At 39.7% G+C, this 13655-nt stretch overlaps 3 protein-coding genes across 8 annotated transcripts; 2 read left to right on the top strand and 1 right to left on the bottom strand.

Moving 5' to 3' along the window:
* The first annotated feature begins 436 nt into the window (after nucleotides 1–436).
* LOC135608100 (BTB/POZ domain-containing protein At3g50780-like) lies at nucleotides 437–4870 on the top strand. 6 transcript variants are annotated; one of them, XM_065100573.1, is made up of 4 exons: nucleotides 693–1040; nucleotides 1149–1404; nucleotides 1566–2373; nucleotides 3695–4870. In XM_065100573.1, exons 3-4 carry the CDS (start codon nucleotides 1714–1716, stop codon nucleotides 4631–4633), a joined length of 1599 nt encoding a protein of 532 aa, XP_064956645.1. In that variant the 5' UTR covers nucleotides 693–1040; nucleotides 1149–1404; nucleotides 1566–1713; the 3' UTR covers nucleotides 4634–4870. The 6 variants fall into 6 exon arrangements, with proteins under 6 accessions (XP_064956660.1, XP_064956645.1, XP_064956641.1 ...); XM_065100569.1 differs by having other exon boundaries at nucleotides 693–1034; XM_065100588.1 differs by lacking the exons at nucleotides 693–1040; nucleotides 1149–1404 and adding an exon at nucleotides 437–663.
* A 1027-nt stretch (nucleotides 4871–5897) lies between these two features.
* On the bottom strand, nucleotides 5898–11874 carry LOC135608094 (cytochrome c biogenesis protein CCS1, chloroplastic-like). Its single transcript, XM_065100559.1, has 8 exons — nucleotides 11067–11874; nucleotides 8688–8907; nucleotides 8496–8607; nucleotides 7289–7561; nucleotides 6910–7175; nucleotides 6677–6833; nucleotides 6516–6599; nucleotides 5898–6376 (listed from the first exon to the last, which is right to left on the bottom strand). The coding sequence occupies exons 1-8, from the start codon at nucleotides 11497–11499 to the stop codon at nucleotides 6236–6238; spliced, it is 1686 nt and encodes a 561-aa protein (XP_064956631.1). The 5' UTR covers nucleotides 11500–11874; the 3' UTR covers nucleotides 5898–6235.
* An 876-nt stretch (nucleotides 11875–12750) lies between these two features.
* LOC135612067 (uncharacterized) lies at nucleotides 12751–13209 on the top strand. The gene has a single exon (XM_065107821.1). The coding sequence runs from the start codon at nucleotides 12751–12753 to the stop codon at nucleotides 13207–13209; it is 459 nt and encodes a 152-aa protein (XP_064963893.1).
* Nucleotides 13210–13655: the final 446 nt, after the last annotated feature.

Here is a 13655-nt window from a genome sequence, read left to right on the forward strand (position 1 = left end):
ATATTTTTAAGTTCAAACATTCCATCAGTCTTAGTCCAATACAAGCTAATGATGCAAACCAGTGGAAAGAGCAAATTATATGGGCACAGTGCAGTGAGTCCAAACACACACAAGAGAACAAGTTTACCATCGTTATTCCTTAACACAAAATCCATCCTTTTCTCTAGAATCCAACCATGCAATCCAAATATATATGTCCTAAATCTTTCCCCAAGACACCTTCATCTCTCTCTCTCTATCTCTCTGTTTCTCTCCATGTGCACCATGCACATCCCAATAGCTTCCACTAATTAACTAAACACACCCACCAACATTATTGAGTGAATGAATCCAACGTTCTTTGCTCCTTCCTGCTGCAGGAATTGCAGTGTGTGGCCCCAGAAATGAACATGCTTTGTTGTTTTGTGTGGAGCACCGTAAAGTATTCGAGTACCAGCACACAGAAGCACCCAATTGGAATGGAAACCGGTCTCCCGCTACTTCTCGGTCCCCATGACAAGCTTTAGCCGGAGACTCGAATGCCAGATCTCTTGTTGCAAAAGGCCTATCTTTCTCTTGCCCTCTAATGGCTTCTTTGCTGCTGCTGGGACTTGAGAGTGGGATTTCGGTGAACAGTGATCGCACCTCGTGCGAAATCTCCTTGTTCTATCGAGCTCATCACAGGTAAAGAGGCATTTTGGTCATATCATCTTCCTCTCGTCTAAAAAACTCGAAAATAGAGCGGTGCTCTGTTAATATTGGACAAAAGTTTGAGAGAGAGAGAGAGAGAGAAAGAGGTAGACAGCGAACGGTTCATGGCTTGGAATAAATTGGAGGGATAAAGTGGCGACAGTCGTATCTGGCAAAGCAAAAGTTTACATCTTTTCTGCCACTTGAATCGGAGGGAAATGATTCGAGCAACCCATCATTTCTCGCTATCCATGCTCGACACAGGAGCTCGCTTCCATCATTAGGATCCGAAAACAGGGAAAGGATAATATGTGGAGCAAAAGGAGGAGATGGTGGATGGAACGAGAAGCCCATGCCTAGATGGCGTAAATGTTACTTTCAGCTCTCTTAAAGCCCTTTTTTGGTGCTATAGTTGCATCGTAGCCTTCTTTTCTTACTTGCTTATATGCGAATCTTTCTCCCCGTTGATGTTTTCTTAGGTTTTCACCGAGACCCGGTCTTCAGTCGCTGAAAAATTGGATCTTTCTTCTTCGCATAGAAAATAGTAGGAGAAAGCTTGTATCTTTCAACGTTCTGCGAAGAAATCAGAATAAAGTTTGAAACTTTGCATTACATCCTGTGGTTCTTAGGTTTTGGATCCTTTTCTGTCCTATAATTGCTGAATCTAACTCGATGTCGAACAAAGTTAAGCACCATTTGATTCCATACTGTAGTCCGGATATTGTGAAGTTCACGGTATTTAACCTCATGCTTAAATCTCTCTATTCTTTGATGATGTCTCTTGCAATCTCATTTATGTTTCAGTTATTGGATCCTGAAATGCTATTTGAAAGTGCTTTTCTTGAATCCTTATGCGGTTTGGTGTATTGTAATTACTTTTTGGGTTTTCTTTGCAGGTATAAATGTTGTGCCATTTTCTAAAGATGACAGTTTTTTCTTGTTACGAGAAAATAAGGTTTTGAAGTTGATAGATTCACAGCTGACGCCCACCTCGAGCGAATGCTTTCTTGTTTGGAAGATTATTAGGAAGTAGAAGTCACATAAATGGCAGATTTTAGAGTTGGCAAGCTTGAGCAGGGCCAGACAAAGATCCGGAATGTACCCATTGCAGTAACCCCGGAAGGGTTTTGGTGTTGTCCCTCTCCTGCAGTTCTTCAGAAGTCCCTCAAAAATCATAATCACCAAAGCAAAAGCAAAGCATCATCTCCATTGCGATCGAGGGCTTCATCACTTCAGAGGACAGCGACTTCGACAGTCGATAAGAAAACACATTCCGGCTCATTAGGGTCTAAGGTTGTTTCGGATGATCAGAGATGTCCGACTTCCGATACTGCTGTTCCTGCTGCTGTCAGTCCAGCAAGTGTGCCTGAGAGGCCATCAGAGAGGCCACCAAAACCAAATGTTGATAATCCGCAACGCAAGATATCAATGGGGTTTGGCCAGCCTGAGACCAGCGATTTGAAAGTGATTTTGTTTGGTAAGGAAGGAATCTGTGTGAGGATGAGTGTGCATTGGAACATTCTTGCAGAAAATAGTCGTTTCTTTGCAGATAAGCTTGCCGTGCAGTCTCCAGTACCATGCCTTGAAGTAGCAGACTGTGAAGATGTGGAGATCTATGTTGAGACAGTGGGATTGATGTACTGCAAAGAACTTAAGCACAAACTGATCAAGCAAAGTGTTCCGCGTGTGCTACGCATAATCAAGGTTCATTCATGCTTTGTGTTGTCAGAATTATCTTTATTTTTTGTTTTCCTGATCCAAGCTTTAGTTTCTGGTTTTACATATAGAATTATCTGCAAACCAATAAACTGACACAATACAATGACCTAGCCAAATGAACTCAGCTTTGATATGATGTTTTTATTACGTTACAAAAGGTTCTTTTTTTGCTGTTAACTTGTGGGTTATAGCTCATGTACTTTCAAGAGTCCAAAGCAGCTCAAATGCAGGCTGCCCTTTTTGAGGTCGTTATAACTACAAATAGAAAAGTCTTCAAGGACTAAGAAACAAATAAGATTTTAAGCCTCAAATAATGGCCACATTTTCAAGAAGCTTATATTTTGTTGAGATTTACTATGAAAACATCTTATGTACTTCGATTCAAAAGTAATGCATTTTCTCCATGGTGTTCCATTGCTTAAAAACCAAGAATGGGAACTTTCTAAGGACATAATTAGCTACTGACATGATGTTATCTAGGAATAGAAATTAGAAAAGGAAGATGCAGCCAAAGTCAACAGTAGATATTAGAAGGTTGAAGTAGTTTTTTTGTTAAGTCAAATTGAGAAAATCTTTGTCATATTATGTGATAATGGAATCCCATACTAAGATGCCATAGTGACTATGATGGAGTATGACCAATAGTCTATAATGAACTCTAATATTGACTTAGCTTTGAGGAGAATAGAAGATTTCGCTTAATATATCCATGGAAGTTGTGAAAGAGAATTTGGGAATGGTTGCTTCATGATGTAATATTGAGATTCTAGAATGAATAGTAAAACAGGGTCATATAATTACCATATGCAAATTGTTGCTTTTTCCATATTCTGGATGTATGCATCTACTTACTGGATATTTATTTAATTTTGGCAGTTGAAGTGATATTAGAAGTATATATAAAGTAGGTTTACTTGAACATTATGCTTCTGTTTATTAGGTAAACCAATAATTTTACAGTAAGTCATTGTTCCTTTTCAATTTTAAGTTATAGATAGAAAATTCATATAAGCATCCATATCCAATAGTTTACAGGTAGCCAATTTAGATACATGAATATGATATTATAAAGTACACAATTATATAATACTATCTGTTCTAATACAATGCAAAATGGATTTGGATGAGGTATTACGCGACCCACTTTAGCCCTTGTGGTGAGCATGGTATAGAAATTAGATGGCTCTATCAGGTCCAACTTCTACATTCTTTTATGTTGCAAGATGTTCCAAGTTTCTTTACTTTAGTCTACCAAGTCTTATTAACTTGATAAGGACTTCACGTAATTGGAATTGGTCTTTAACAGGTTGCAGAATCACTTGGCTTCCGTGCATGCATCAAATCCTGCTTAGATTATTTGGAAGCAGTCCCTTGGGTTGCAGAGGAAGAAGAAAATGTGGTGTCTTCTATCCGACATCTGCAGAATTATGGTGCAAGCCCTCTGTTGAAGCGAGTAGCTTCCGATTTATCAGATCCACCAAATGACACTCTTGCACATATAATGGAGTTAGTCCTCAAAAGCAATGAAGATAGAGGTCGGCGAGAAATGAAATCCTTAGTGCTGAAACTTCTGAAAGAAAACAATATTTGGACAAATGGATCTGTAAACATATGCATTGAGTTGTTTTACAGTTCATGTAGGAGCTGCATGGAATCACTGTTGGATCTGTTTAGACAAGCATCTGAGCCTGGTTTCTCAGATAAATCTTTGGACAGCAAAGACCCTGTAATGCGGCATATTGCTCTCGAGGCAGATAATCTTCTTTGGTTAGTTGAGATTCTGGCTGACAGGCATGCAGCAGATGAATTTGCTGTGTTGTGGGCTGGCCAGCACGAGCTTGCTGAATTACACTCAAAGCTACCAATCATGTCACGCCACCTCGTTAGCTGCATCACTGCGAGGCTCTTTGTTGGTATTGGAAAAGGAGAGATACTTCCGCCGAGGGACACCAGGCAGCTGCTATTACAAGTTTGGCTACAGCCACTCATTGGTGACTACAGCTGGTTACAACATGGTTGCAGATCATTTGATCGGAAGGTTGTGGAGGAAGGAATTGGCCAAACCATTTTGACACTTCCTTTAGAAGATCAGCAGAGTATTCTGCTTTCTTGGTTGGGAAGTTTCCTGAAGGTTGGCGACAACTGCCCAAATCTTCAGAGAGCCTTTGAAGTTTGGTGGAGGAGAACTTTCATAAGGCCGTATGTTGAATACCAGGGCATAAATCCGCAGTCGGATAAAAGTTAACTTTTAGGCTGATAGTTAGGCTTGAAGAAAATGGCTGCCTTAGGATTGTATAATCTTAGTTTGAATGAAAACTCTGCACAAAATTTGTACTGGATGGGAAGATTGGAGAGGCAACATCAGGTATGTTTTTGCTTGAAACACATGTAGAAAGTGTGACTGTAACATCTGCTCAGCTGATAAAATGGCACTTTTCGCTTGTGAGAAATGCAAAGGTATGTTGAAGTTGAAGTTTGCTCATCAGGTTTATCAAAATGCTCCAAATATTAACTGACAGTGCATGTTTAATGTTATTGGGTTTTGACAGATCAATCAGATGCATTCTACATATTTGCATTAGATAAATATTTCTTTTATCAAGTTTCATGTCGATCATGATGTTTCTAATGTTTCTCCTTACACTGGATGTGCAATACTAGGTCATAAATGAAAATTTCATGTCAGTGTGTAAGATAGTGTCCCGTAATTTTCGTATCATGTGACCAATTTATGTCAAGGCCCCGCAAGGCTCAAGTTGCAACATGGTGTAGCAATAATGAAGATTGTACAAACTCCAGGAGTCTTTCCACCTTGTGTCAAGGAAATTATTTGAATGGAAGGGAAATCATACAGATGAAAGAGCAGAATTCGCATAATTGGAAATAAAATATCTTCAACTCTAGCTGGTGATCACCTCAGTTAATGTACTAAAAATCTATTCCATGCTTAGTATTATCTATTAACAATGAGTTCTTAGATTATTCCATTAAGCAATAACTGATTTGACTAGTCCTGCATTTAGAACAAAGAAAAGTTGAAACCTGCCTGTCAATAATCGATTTTTAGGATTATGATATGGTTAAATGAAAGGATTATTTGATATCGGTTCATGTTAATAATTGATTTTTACCGGAAAGATGTGTAATCAGACCTAGCAATTTGTGCTTAATTTGTGTATGTGTGAGTAGTCCATCAATCTCATTAGCTTGGTCAAGGGGTGTGCTATAGATTTACTATCGAAGTCCTCTGTTTTTTATTAGATCACTTTGCTAGATGTTGGTTTGCTCAAGCCATCCACAATGCAGCACATGATAATAGGAATTCTCTTGGATTCAGCAAAGTTGTTAGTGATGAGTTTTAAGCCTATGGGCAGTGTCTGTGTGTTTTGTTTTGATGAATAGATGGACAAGTTTAACTCTGAATGCAGTAGCTTGTATTACAATGGCAACAGTTGCTGCTTCTTCAGCTTTAGAACAGACATTTTGATCTAATGAGATGACACACCAACTAAATATTGCAGTTTCAGGGCTTTTGAACTTGTGTAATTTAGGTAAAAAAGAATTCTTTCTTCTTTACATTTGGAAATGGTGCCTTCACAATTAACCAAAAATGCTATACAAATGTTAAGGACTATATAATTGAATTGACAATCTTCTCCGAAGTTTATGTATCTGTAGATCCTCCTCTTGAAATGTGACTGAGGCGAACGAAGTGTTTGTAAAAATGTCAGCTTGAGCACAGTATATGTCTGAAAGCGATCGATAGAAGTATCACCAAGGCCTTGAGAACTCCGATGAACTCATCACCAATCCATTCAAATCGAAGCCAGAAGCAAACCAATCACAATTATCCATTGAAGTTCTTGTCAATGGTAACAAGTTCTGGTACTTCATCTAGTAATCGGTTCACCTCATCACGAAACTCGAGCATTGCCCGGTTGGTCTTCCCTCCGACGATGACTGTTGTTCCATCTTGCAGTGCCCATATCTGCAGAATAAATCCTTACAACACTTAAAGAGCATGGATTATAGCTAGATCCCAGTTTAGTTGGATTCACAACCATTGCTGTGTTGGGTAATCAAGTACACTTACTCAGCATCTACAAAGGCAAAAGACACTTACTGACCTGTGAATGAGAGAAGTAGCTGATGCAGGTTGTCAGCATCAGAGCACCAAATCCAGCATACACAAGGGGCACCCCTGGATCAGTCTGTGAATTAAAGTACCAAGAACTCAGTCACGAATGGTATTTTTCATGGATCTTTCTATTGAATTATCAAGCATTACCTTCAAATCAAGGCCACTGCTACCAATAGCATCTTCGATAACGATCCTTGTACCGTCGATGTCAATTGGAAGTTTTGAGCTAGGTCGGCGAACTCCAGCAAATTTTCCCTCTTGATCATACAAGACAATGGACTGTAGGTCACGAGCCAGCATTGATCTGAGATTTTCCCCAAAAGAACAGCTTAGCTCCTTTTAATTCATTTTCACAATATGAGAAATAAAAGCTTACATACATTCCCTTAACATTTGGTGAATCAGCATCTCCAGTTGGTAAGAATGTTCCAAAAAGCTTCTTGTCACCATTCAACTGTAAAGGAGCCATTGCTAGATTAAAAGGACCTTCACCATTCTTAGTAATTTGAAGCGCTGAGAAACCCCAGTCAGTCTGGTAAATTGTAATTCCTCCATATCTTAATGGATCATTCACCCTGATTGTTTTTCTCATTAGTTCTTTCCCATCGAGACTGTACAGTGAAATATCAGTATAAAATTGTGATACCTGGGCAGTTTCAAAAGAAGCATCAGGTGAACTATTTATTTCCATCTCAAGAGTCATGTTAATGTCAAGAATGATGGAGGCTAAAGAAAAGCATTCTGATTGTGGTAATTTACCTCTCCACTGTCATAGTAATCCATGTAGAATCTGTTAACATGAACTTCAGTATCAAATTCTTGACTAGGAAAAGAAAGAACACCATTAGGATTCATCACATCACCCACAACAAAATTCAGGCCTTGGGGTACTGTTACGGATCCTCGAAAGCTTCCAGCAGCACTAAGCGTACCTCCTGCCATGATCAGAAGCATAGCTAAATGCACACCAATGGGAGCAAATCGGCCAGCCATTCCCTTGAAAGCATACAAAGATGGCCCTTTTAGGAAGATCTGCACATTCAAACCAGAAATGATAAGAAATCTCAATATTACATAGCACAAACTTGTATCCCAGAACTTCTAAGCAAATATAACAACATGTATCATGCAACATATATACTATCAAAGATAATAAATGTTGTAAAGACAATGCAACTCAGGGTAACTGCATCAGATCTACTCATCCAGCCACATGAAACTAAACGTAATGGTAATTGAGATACATGTTCAAAGGTATAGACTAAGACATGGCACTGCTGCATAAAATGCGAATAATCACAACTGCTCTCATCCTATCATTTTGTTACTTCTTTTGTCTCCATGTGTACCTCAGGACTAAGGAGCACCTATTTGAGATAATAGTATTTCTGACAATCATTAAATACATTATGATCTGATCCACCTATATCTAACTTTGTTACAAAAATCCTTGCATATTTCTCTTTAATATTTGTTTATGCTAAACTTTACATGCATCAACTTTTGTGGCTTACATTTTTACAGAACTGAACTCAACCAACATTCAACAGAAGTCCATACTACCTATGATATTTCTTAATCCCCTTTTTATAATACTTGCCCCCTCTTATTTTTTCTATTTACTTGTTATGGCTTAAAATTTCAATTTGATTAGTAATAAAAAAACCATATAAAATTATTCTGATTTTATAATTTTCCACATATAAGAATGTAAAAGTTAGACAAAACTTGGCCATATCTTTAAGCATACACCACATTGTAACTATTAACGATGAGCACCATCTATGATGCTGCCTATGTAAATATCTCATCTTGTTCCTTTGTTCCTAACTCTATGATGGCGGGTTGTCTTTTTTCTGATGTTTTTATCAATTGAATGCATAATCCAAAGATTTCAATGACAACAGAAAAAAAAAAAAAGCCCTGATAGACTCTGGTTAAACAGGTGACGTGTTTTGTCCATTACCTCATAACCTGCACCCATCAAAATAATGCCCAAATCCTGAATGGATGCTTGTGGAAGGGAGTCTGCAAAATCCTGCTTGCGAATAGTCTCTGCAGAGTGTATAAAAGACCATCTGCATGTAAGGAAATAAGAAACAATTCTAGTTATATTGCTTAGCTGCAGTTTCTGACACCAAATCAAGAGGAAGCAAACCTTCTAGCAACTTTAACCAAAGGGATCTGAGTTGTGTATGTACAGGCCATTAGTGAAGCTGCAAGCAGGATCAACATGCCCAAAAAAACTGGAGAGGTGAACATGTGATCAAAACCAAGAGCAAGTACCCATCGCCAAGTTACAAACCCAAACACAGGATTTTCTTCTGGATATTTCTGGAAGTAGTAATCTGGAGCCTCTCCCTGATCTATAACCGTGCCTATGAAATTCAAGAAGTACAAAAATGTAACGCATTGCTAAATATTAATTACATGTTTAGCAATTACTATAATAGTGAGCAAGCAGCAGCTCTAATATGCAAAGACAACTTCTAAACTGAAGAAAAGCACATACTTGAAGCAACATATCAAGGGGAAGGTTTAAGAACTGAGGGCTTTCCATTTGTTTACTATATCTCATATTCATTTCCAAAGAAAATTGCCAGACAATGAAATTTTGATGTTACAGTTGAAGGATGCATCAAAGTTCTCGCGTTTTAATCTTCTACCCCCTACCTACTATGGTATCATTCAAAACATATTTCATTTCAACCTGTTGGTACATGCTAAAAGTAATGTCACAGGCTAAAACAAGAGATACCAAAACCTTTTTTTGTTGTTTCCAACAAAAGATATTAAAATCTACGTTATTGTTTCCAATAAAACTTCTTATGCCTTCCTCCACCTTACCTGACCCCAGTAATTTGCATTATTTCATCCACATCACCAATGTGTTACTACATCTCTTGCAAACATTTTTCAAATCACTAATAATGAATTTCCCTTAAAATTATCATCAATCCATACTATTCCTAATTTTCAGAAATGCAGACATTAGTTGTTCTTTCAAAATTTTCTGGCCCCAGAATTTCCATCCCCATACTTTTATCTATTATGATATTAACTGTTTCGGATGTACTTCTTCCTGATCGCCCAACACTAAAGAAACGTAAATTATGAAAGGCTTTCAGCTTCTTACAAAATCTCTTTTAGCTTAATTAGGACTCAAGAGTCACATAAACCTTCAGAATCTAAATGATAACTTCATTAATCTCTCTTTCTTAATTAATAAAAAAGCAAGAGTATTGGAAGAATTTATTCTTTTGAAACTTATAGATCATCTATTTCAACTAGACCCTCAATCTTATGTTTGCATTAAATTATTTTCATTTTGTAGTCTTAGATCTTTGTTCTTCTTGGTTTTACTCCCCAGGTTTTGATACTTCTATCAGTTTTTGGCTTCTACACCAAAATAGTGCAGCTCTCAGTGGTAAAGGATGCTCTGATACCAAACAACATGGAAGGATCTTCACAAATCATTGACTGAGGCATCATAGCATAGTTACTAAACAAACTGGTGGTAGCTGGCCTTTAGCTTGAAAAAATTCATCTTTTTTGGCAAATGGGAAGTGGCAAAGATAGTTGCAATCAACTAAGCCAGCCAGCAACTTGGAAGAAAATTGCTACTGAGTATTATTTACAGCATAAAACTAAACAGTAGTAGATAACAGAGAGGTATAAGTTCAGAGATTGGAGAAAGAAAGGGAGGGAAGAGAAAATAAAAGAGACAAAGAAGGGAGATTAACAAAATCAAAGGCCTATAACATATTGCAAGTCAATTAATCTCAAAAACATACACTAACTCATATGGAATAGATGATTTGAATAAACAAAACAGAATCAGTTGAAGTCCAGAAACGTTGATTTATTAAATTCAAAATTTTCTTACTTCAATCATAATTAAAAAGAAATTTACCACCGACAAAAAAATATCCTATTAAACCGCTTCTAAGACCTAGATTTAATAAGACTCAATTCAACCCTAACCTAGACTTAATTAAACCTTAACCTAATCCTAGGATGATTCCATCTTAAATTACTTCTCAACCCATAACCTCAATCATCCATTATCTAAATACACCATATGAGCCACCACCACAACTAATCGCTTTATGTTTTACTATTAGTTCTCTTTCATGAATTTTTGGCATTTCAGATAGATATTAAAAAACATTTCTGGTCAATTTATCCTAATTTATTTTTTCTTTATTGAAAAAAAACTAAAATCTGCTCATTATATATGAATGCACAAAGGTGTGCTAACCACCAGGATACCTCCTCGGTGATGATTTCTCATTGTTATTATTCATCATGAATTGTTATAGATTTTCAAAGTAATTCCATTCAGCTAATGGCCCTTGTTTTCTTTTTGATAATGCTAATGGCAAATGCAGGTAAATGATTCCTCAAAGGAAATTACTCAACGGAAAATAAGAACTGTAAAAATCATCTATACTGTAAACAATTTAAGATGGGATAATTCACCAATATAAAGCAAAAAAGAATGGCCGAATCAAAGTGGTTGCCGTCGCTCACATACCCAAAGCCATCAATGCCGCGATGGTGAACATCTCCCCGATCGCCAACGGGAGGTTCGACAGAACGGCCAACACTCTCTTGAACGCCCTCTGCAAGAAAACCCACGAGGAACCTTCGGCGGCCGGCTTCCCGCTCGAGTTTCCGGCGCTGCCTCCTCTCTCCTCCGACAACGGCGGCGGTGTAGAACCGAAGAGAATGATCTTTTTGTTATTGTTCCTGCTCTTCTTCTTGGTGTTGCTCTCCGGCAGTGCTTCTGCGTCAAAGCTATCTCGCGAGGCTCGCGGCTTAAACCCAACTACTCTCTGGGCGGTAGGACGGCTGCCAAGCAGAATTCGAGCATTGGAGATGGAGCAGAGAGAAGAGAAAGATGCTGTGAGGACTTGTCGGGAGAGTGGAGAGAAGGCTCTGTTGGGGTTTAGAAGAAGAGAAGACATCGGCGATTACTGCACCAGCAGAGTGGAGATGCGTTAGATTGGGCTAAAGGTCGGATTTTTATTTGTGGAGACGAGATCACAAGGCCATTGGATAAGGTGGGATTTGATGGCTGTGGACGCGTCTTAGGAAAGATTGGACTCGAAGTGTGCCTCAAATGAAGTCGAATCAAGATTGAGGGCATTTTACCTTTAAAAAAATCTTAATATTAGGCTTTTCCAAGTGACGCCCCTAATTGATTTTTACTTAGGGGCACCGCTTCCCTGTACCAGCAGCCTCCGACCGTCGTTGGGCCCCCGCCCCCTACTATGACCACGGGCGGCGGTGCCGTGTCCTCCTTCCCCTTCCCTTCCCTCGTTGCTCATGTTGTCTTCGATCGTGAGGAAGGAGGGGGAGAGGTGACCACAGTGGCTTCGGCCTTGCTGAGGGAGGCGGGTGACGAGGGCGCCAGCACCGAGTGGGGAGGGCGCAGCGACATGCGACGATGGCGCCAGCGGAGGAGGCAGTGCTGGTAACAGGGGAGGAGGAGAGGGTGGCGCCACTCACCGTCGGAGCGGGGGGCAGTGGAGGCTATTACGGTCAGAGGCTGCGCATTTTTGTCGAATTGATGGCCGAGGTGAAAACTAGTTAGAGGTGAAGGTAAAATGCCCAAATTGGTCCTCCATGTGATAGCGGCTTCTTATTGCCTGTGATTGTAAATGCCTACCGGTAATAATCGTACCACTCCACGTGGCTTAACTTACCATGGCATTTTGTCCTCCATCATTCATCAACGTGGACACGTTCACACTCAGTATAGATATTATGTGAAACAATAGAAAGTTTGGCAACTAACTTCTGTGCCATATCCTTTCCAGGTTGCTAAATATGGAAAGACGTACTGACTTAGTACTCTTTTTTTGTTATCATTTTAATGATAAATATTATTTCCTTTCTGTATAGTTGACTCGAAGACACTTAAATAGACTTCATAAAGTGCCTATTTAAACTAAATAAATAGAAAGGACTAATTGTTTTTCTTTTCTTTTTTAAAATTTATCTTATAATTCCTTTATTTAATGAGTTTATTTAAGAAGAATCCAATGACAGCAGTGCGGAGCTCACCGTCGCCGCCTTGTTTGACCACCAATTTCCACGTGGTAGTCAACCCAGCCGCCACGCTCACCTGACCCGTTCAACATTCGCCGTTGCACGCTGCCATTGATGTCTATAAGATCGGTGTTCAACCTTCACCTCCTCGTCAGTCTTCTGCAATGGATCGCAACCCTTCTCTCTCCCTGCGCGCAGAACCGCCGGCCTCAGAGAGGCGAGGGAGGGCGCCGCTGTACCACGCGGCGCTCCACTCGGTGCAGAAGCCGCCGGGGAAGCCCTGGAAGAAGCCCGACCAAGCACCACCACCGCAGCCCAGGGTGTACCGGGTGGATCCCCGGGGCTTCCGGCAGCTGGTGCAGCGGCTGACGGGCGTAGCCCGATCGACGCCGCAACCACTGAGGGAAACCGCCCCTCCGCCGCCTCCGCTTAAATTGGCCGCCCCAGCGTTGACGGTGCAATCGCTATTTGCTGACGGTGAAAACGTTGGCACGGACGCGGTTTCCAGCGTCCAATCTCCTACAGGATTTCTGGGGCTGCTGTCTCCTTCCTTCTACTCGAGTTTGTGTTCGTTCCCACTTCTGAGTCCTGCAGGTCCAATCGAGAGTATGGGGCATATATAGCAGTCTACACTCTTTGTATTATTGTTTGTGTTGATCCTTTGATCAGTGTATTTGACTGCCATGTTATTTCTGCATGTAGTGGAGCAAAATGCTAACTTTAGCAGGACATAAATAACAAAAGTTTTAATCTTCCTGTTCTTGTTTAATAGAGATCATGAGCTGGAGATTTCTTCCTCACCTTCAGCTGGTGAAAGCATCCCATCACACATCTCTCTTAAGCTGCTGACTAACGAGTATTAACAAATGTAAAAAAAGAGGGGGAGTCGAAGAACAAACTGCGTACACTTCAAACGCTGATCCAACTCCAGTAAGAAGGCAATTGAAATTTTCTTCTGTTCTTGATCGATATTAATCAACCTCAATCGAGTTCTTGTTTGTTTTGTAACAAAGCTTTAAGAAGCACCTATATCGAAATCTTCACTGAGGTTTGCATGAAACCCAAGCAT

The sequence above is a fragment of the Musa acuminata genome, chromosome BXJ1-2 (assembly GCF_036884655.1).
Source record: "Musa acuminata AAA Group cultivar baxijiao chromosome BXJ1-2, Cavendish_Baxijiao_AAA, whole genome shotgun sequence".
Lineage (NCBI taxonomy): Eukaryota > Viridiplantae > Streptophyta > Magnoliopsida > Zingiberales > Musaceae > Musa > Musa acuminata.

Coding starts and splice junctions, on each gene's coding strand:
- LOC135608100 (XM_065100588.1), top strand. CDS start 1,714: ATGGCAGATTTTAGAGTTGGCAAGCTTGAGCAGGGCCAGACAAAGATC. Junction 2,374..3,694: donor GTGTGCTACGCATAATCAAG/GTTCATTCATGC, acceptor GGTCTTTAACAG/GTTGCAGAATCACTTGGCTT.
- LOC135608094 (XM_065100559.1), bottom strand. CDS start 11,499: ATGTCTTCTCTTCTTCTAAACCCCAACAGAGCCTTCTCTCCACTCTCC. Junction 6,834..6,909: donor TCACCAAATGTTAAGGGAAT/GTATGTAAGCTT, acceptor GGAAAATCTCAG/ATCAATGCTGGCTCGTGACC. Junction 6,600..6,676: donor GCAGTGGCCTTGATTTGAAG/GTAATGCTTGAT, acceptor TTTAATTCACAG/ACTGATCCAGGGGTGCCCCT.
- LOC135612067 (XM_065107821.1), top strand. CDS start 12,751: ATGGATCGCAACCCTTCTCTCTCCCTGCGCGCAGAACCGCCGGCCTCA.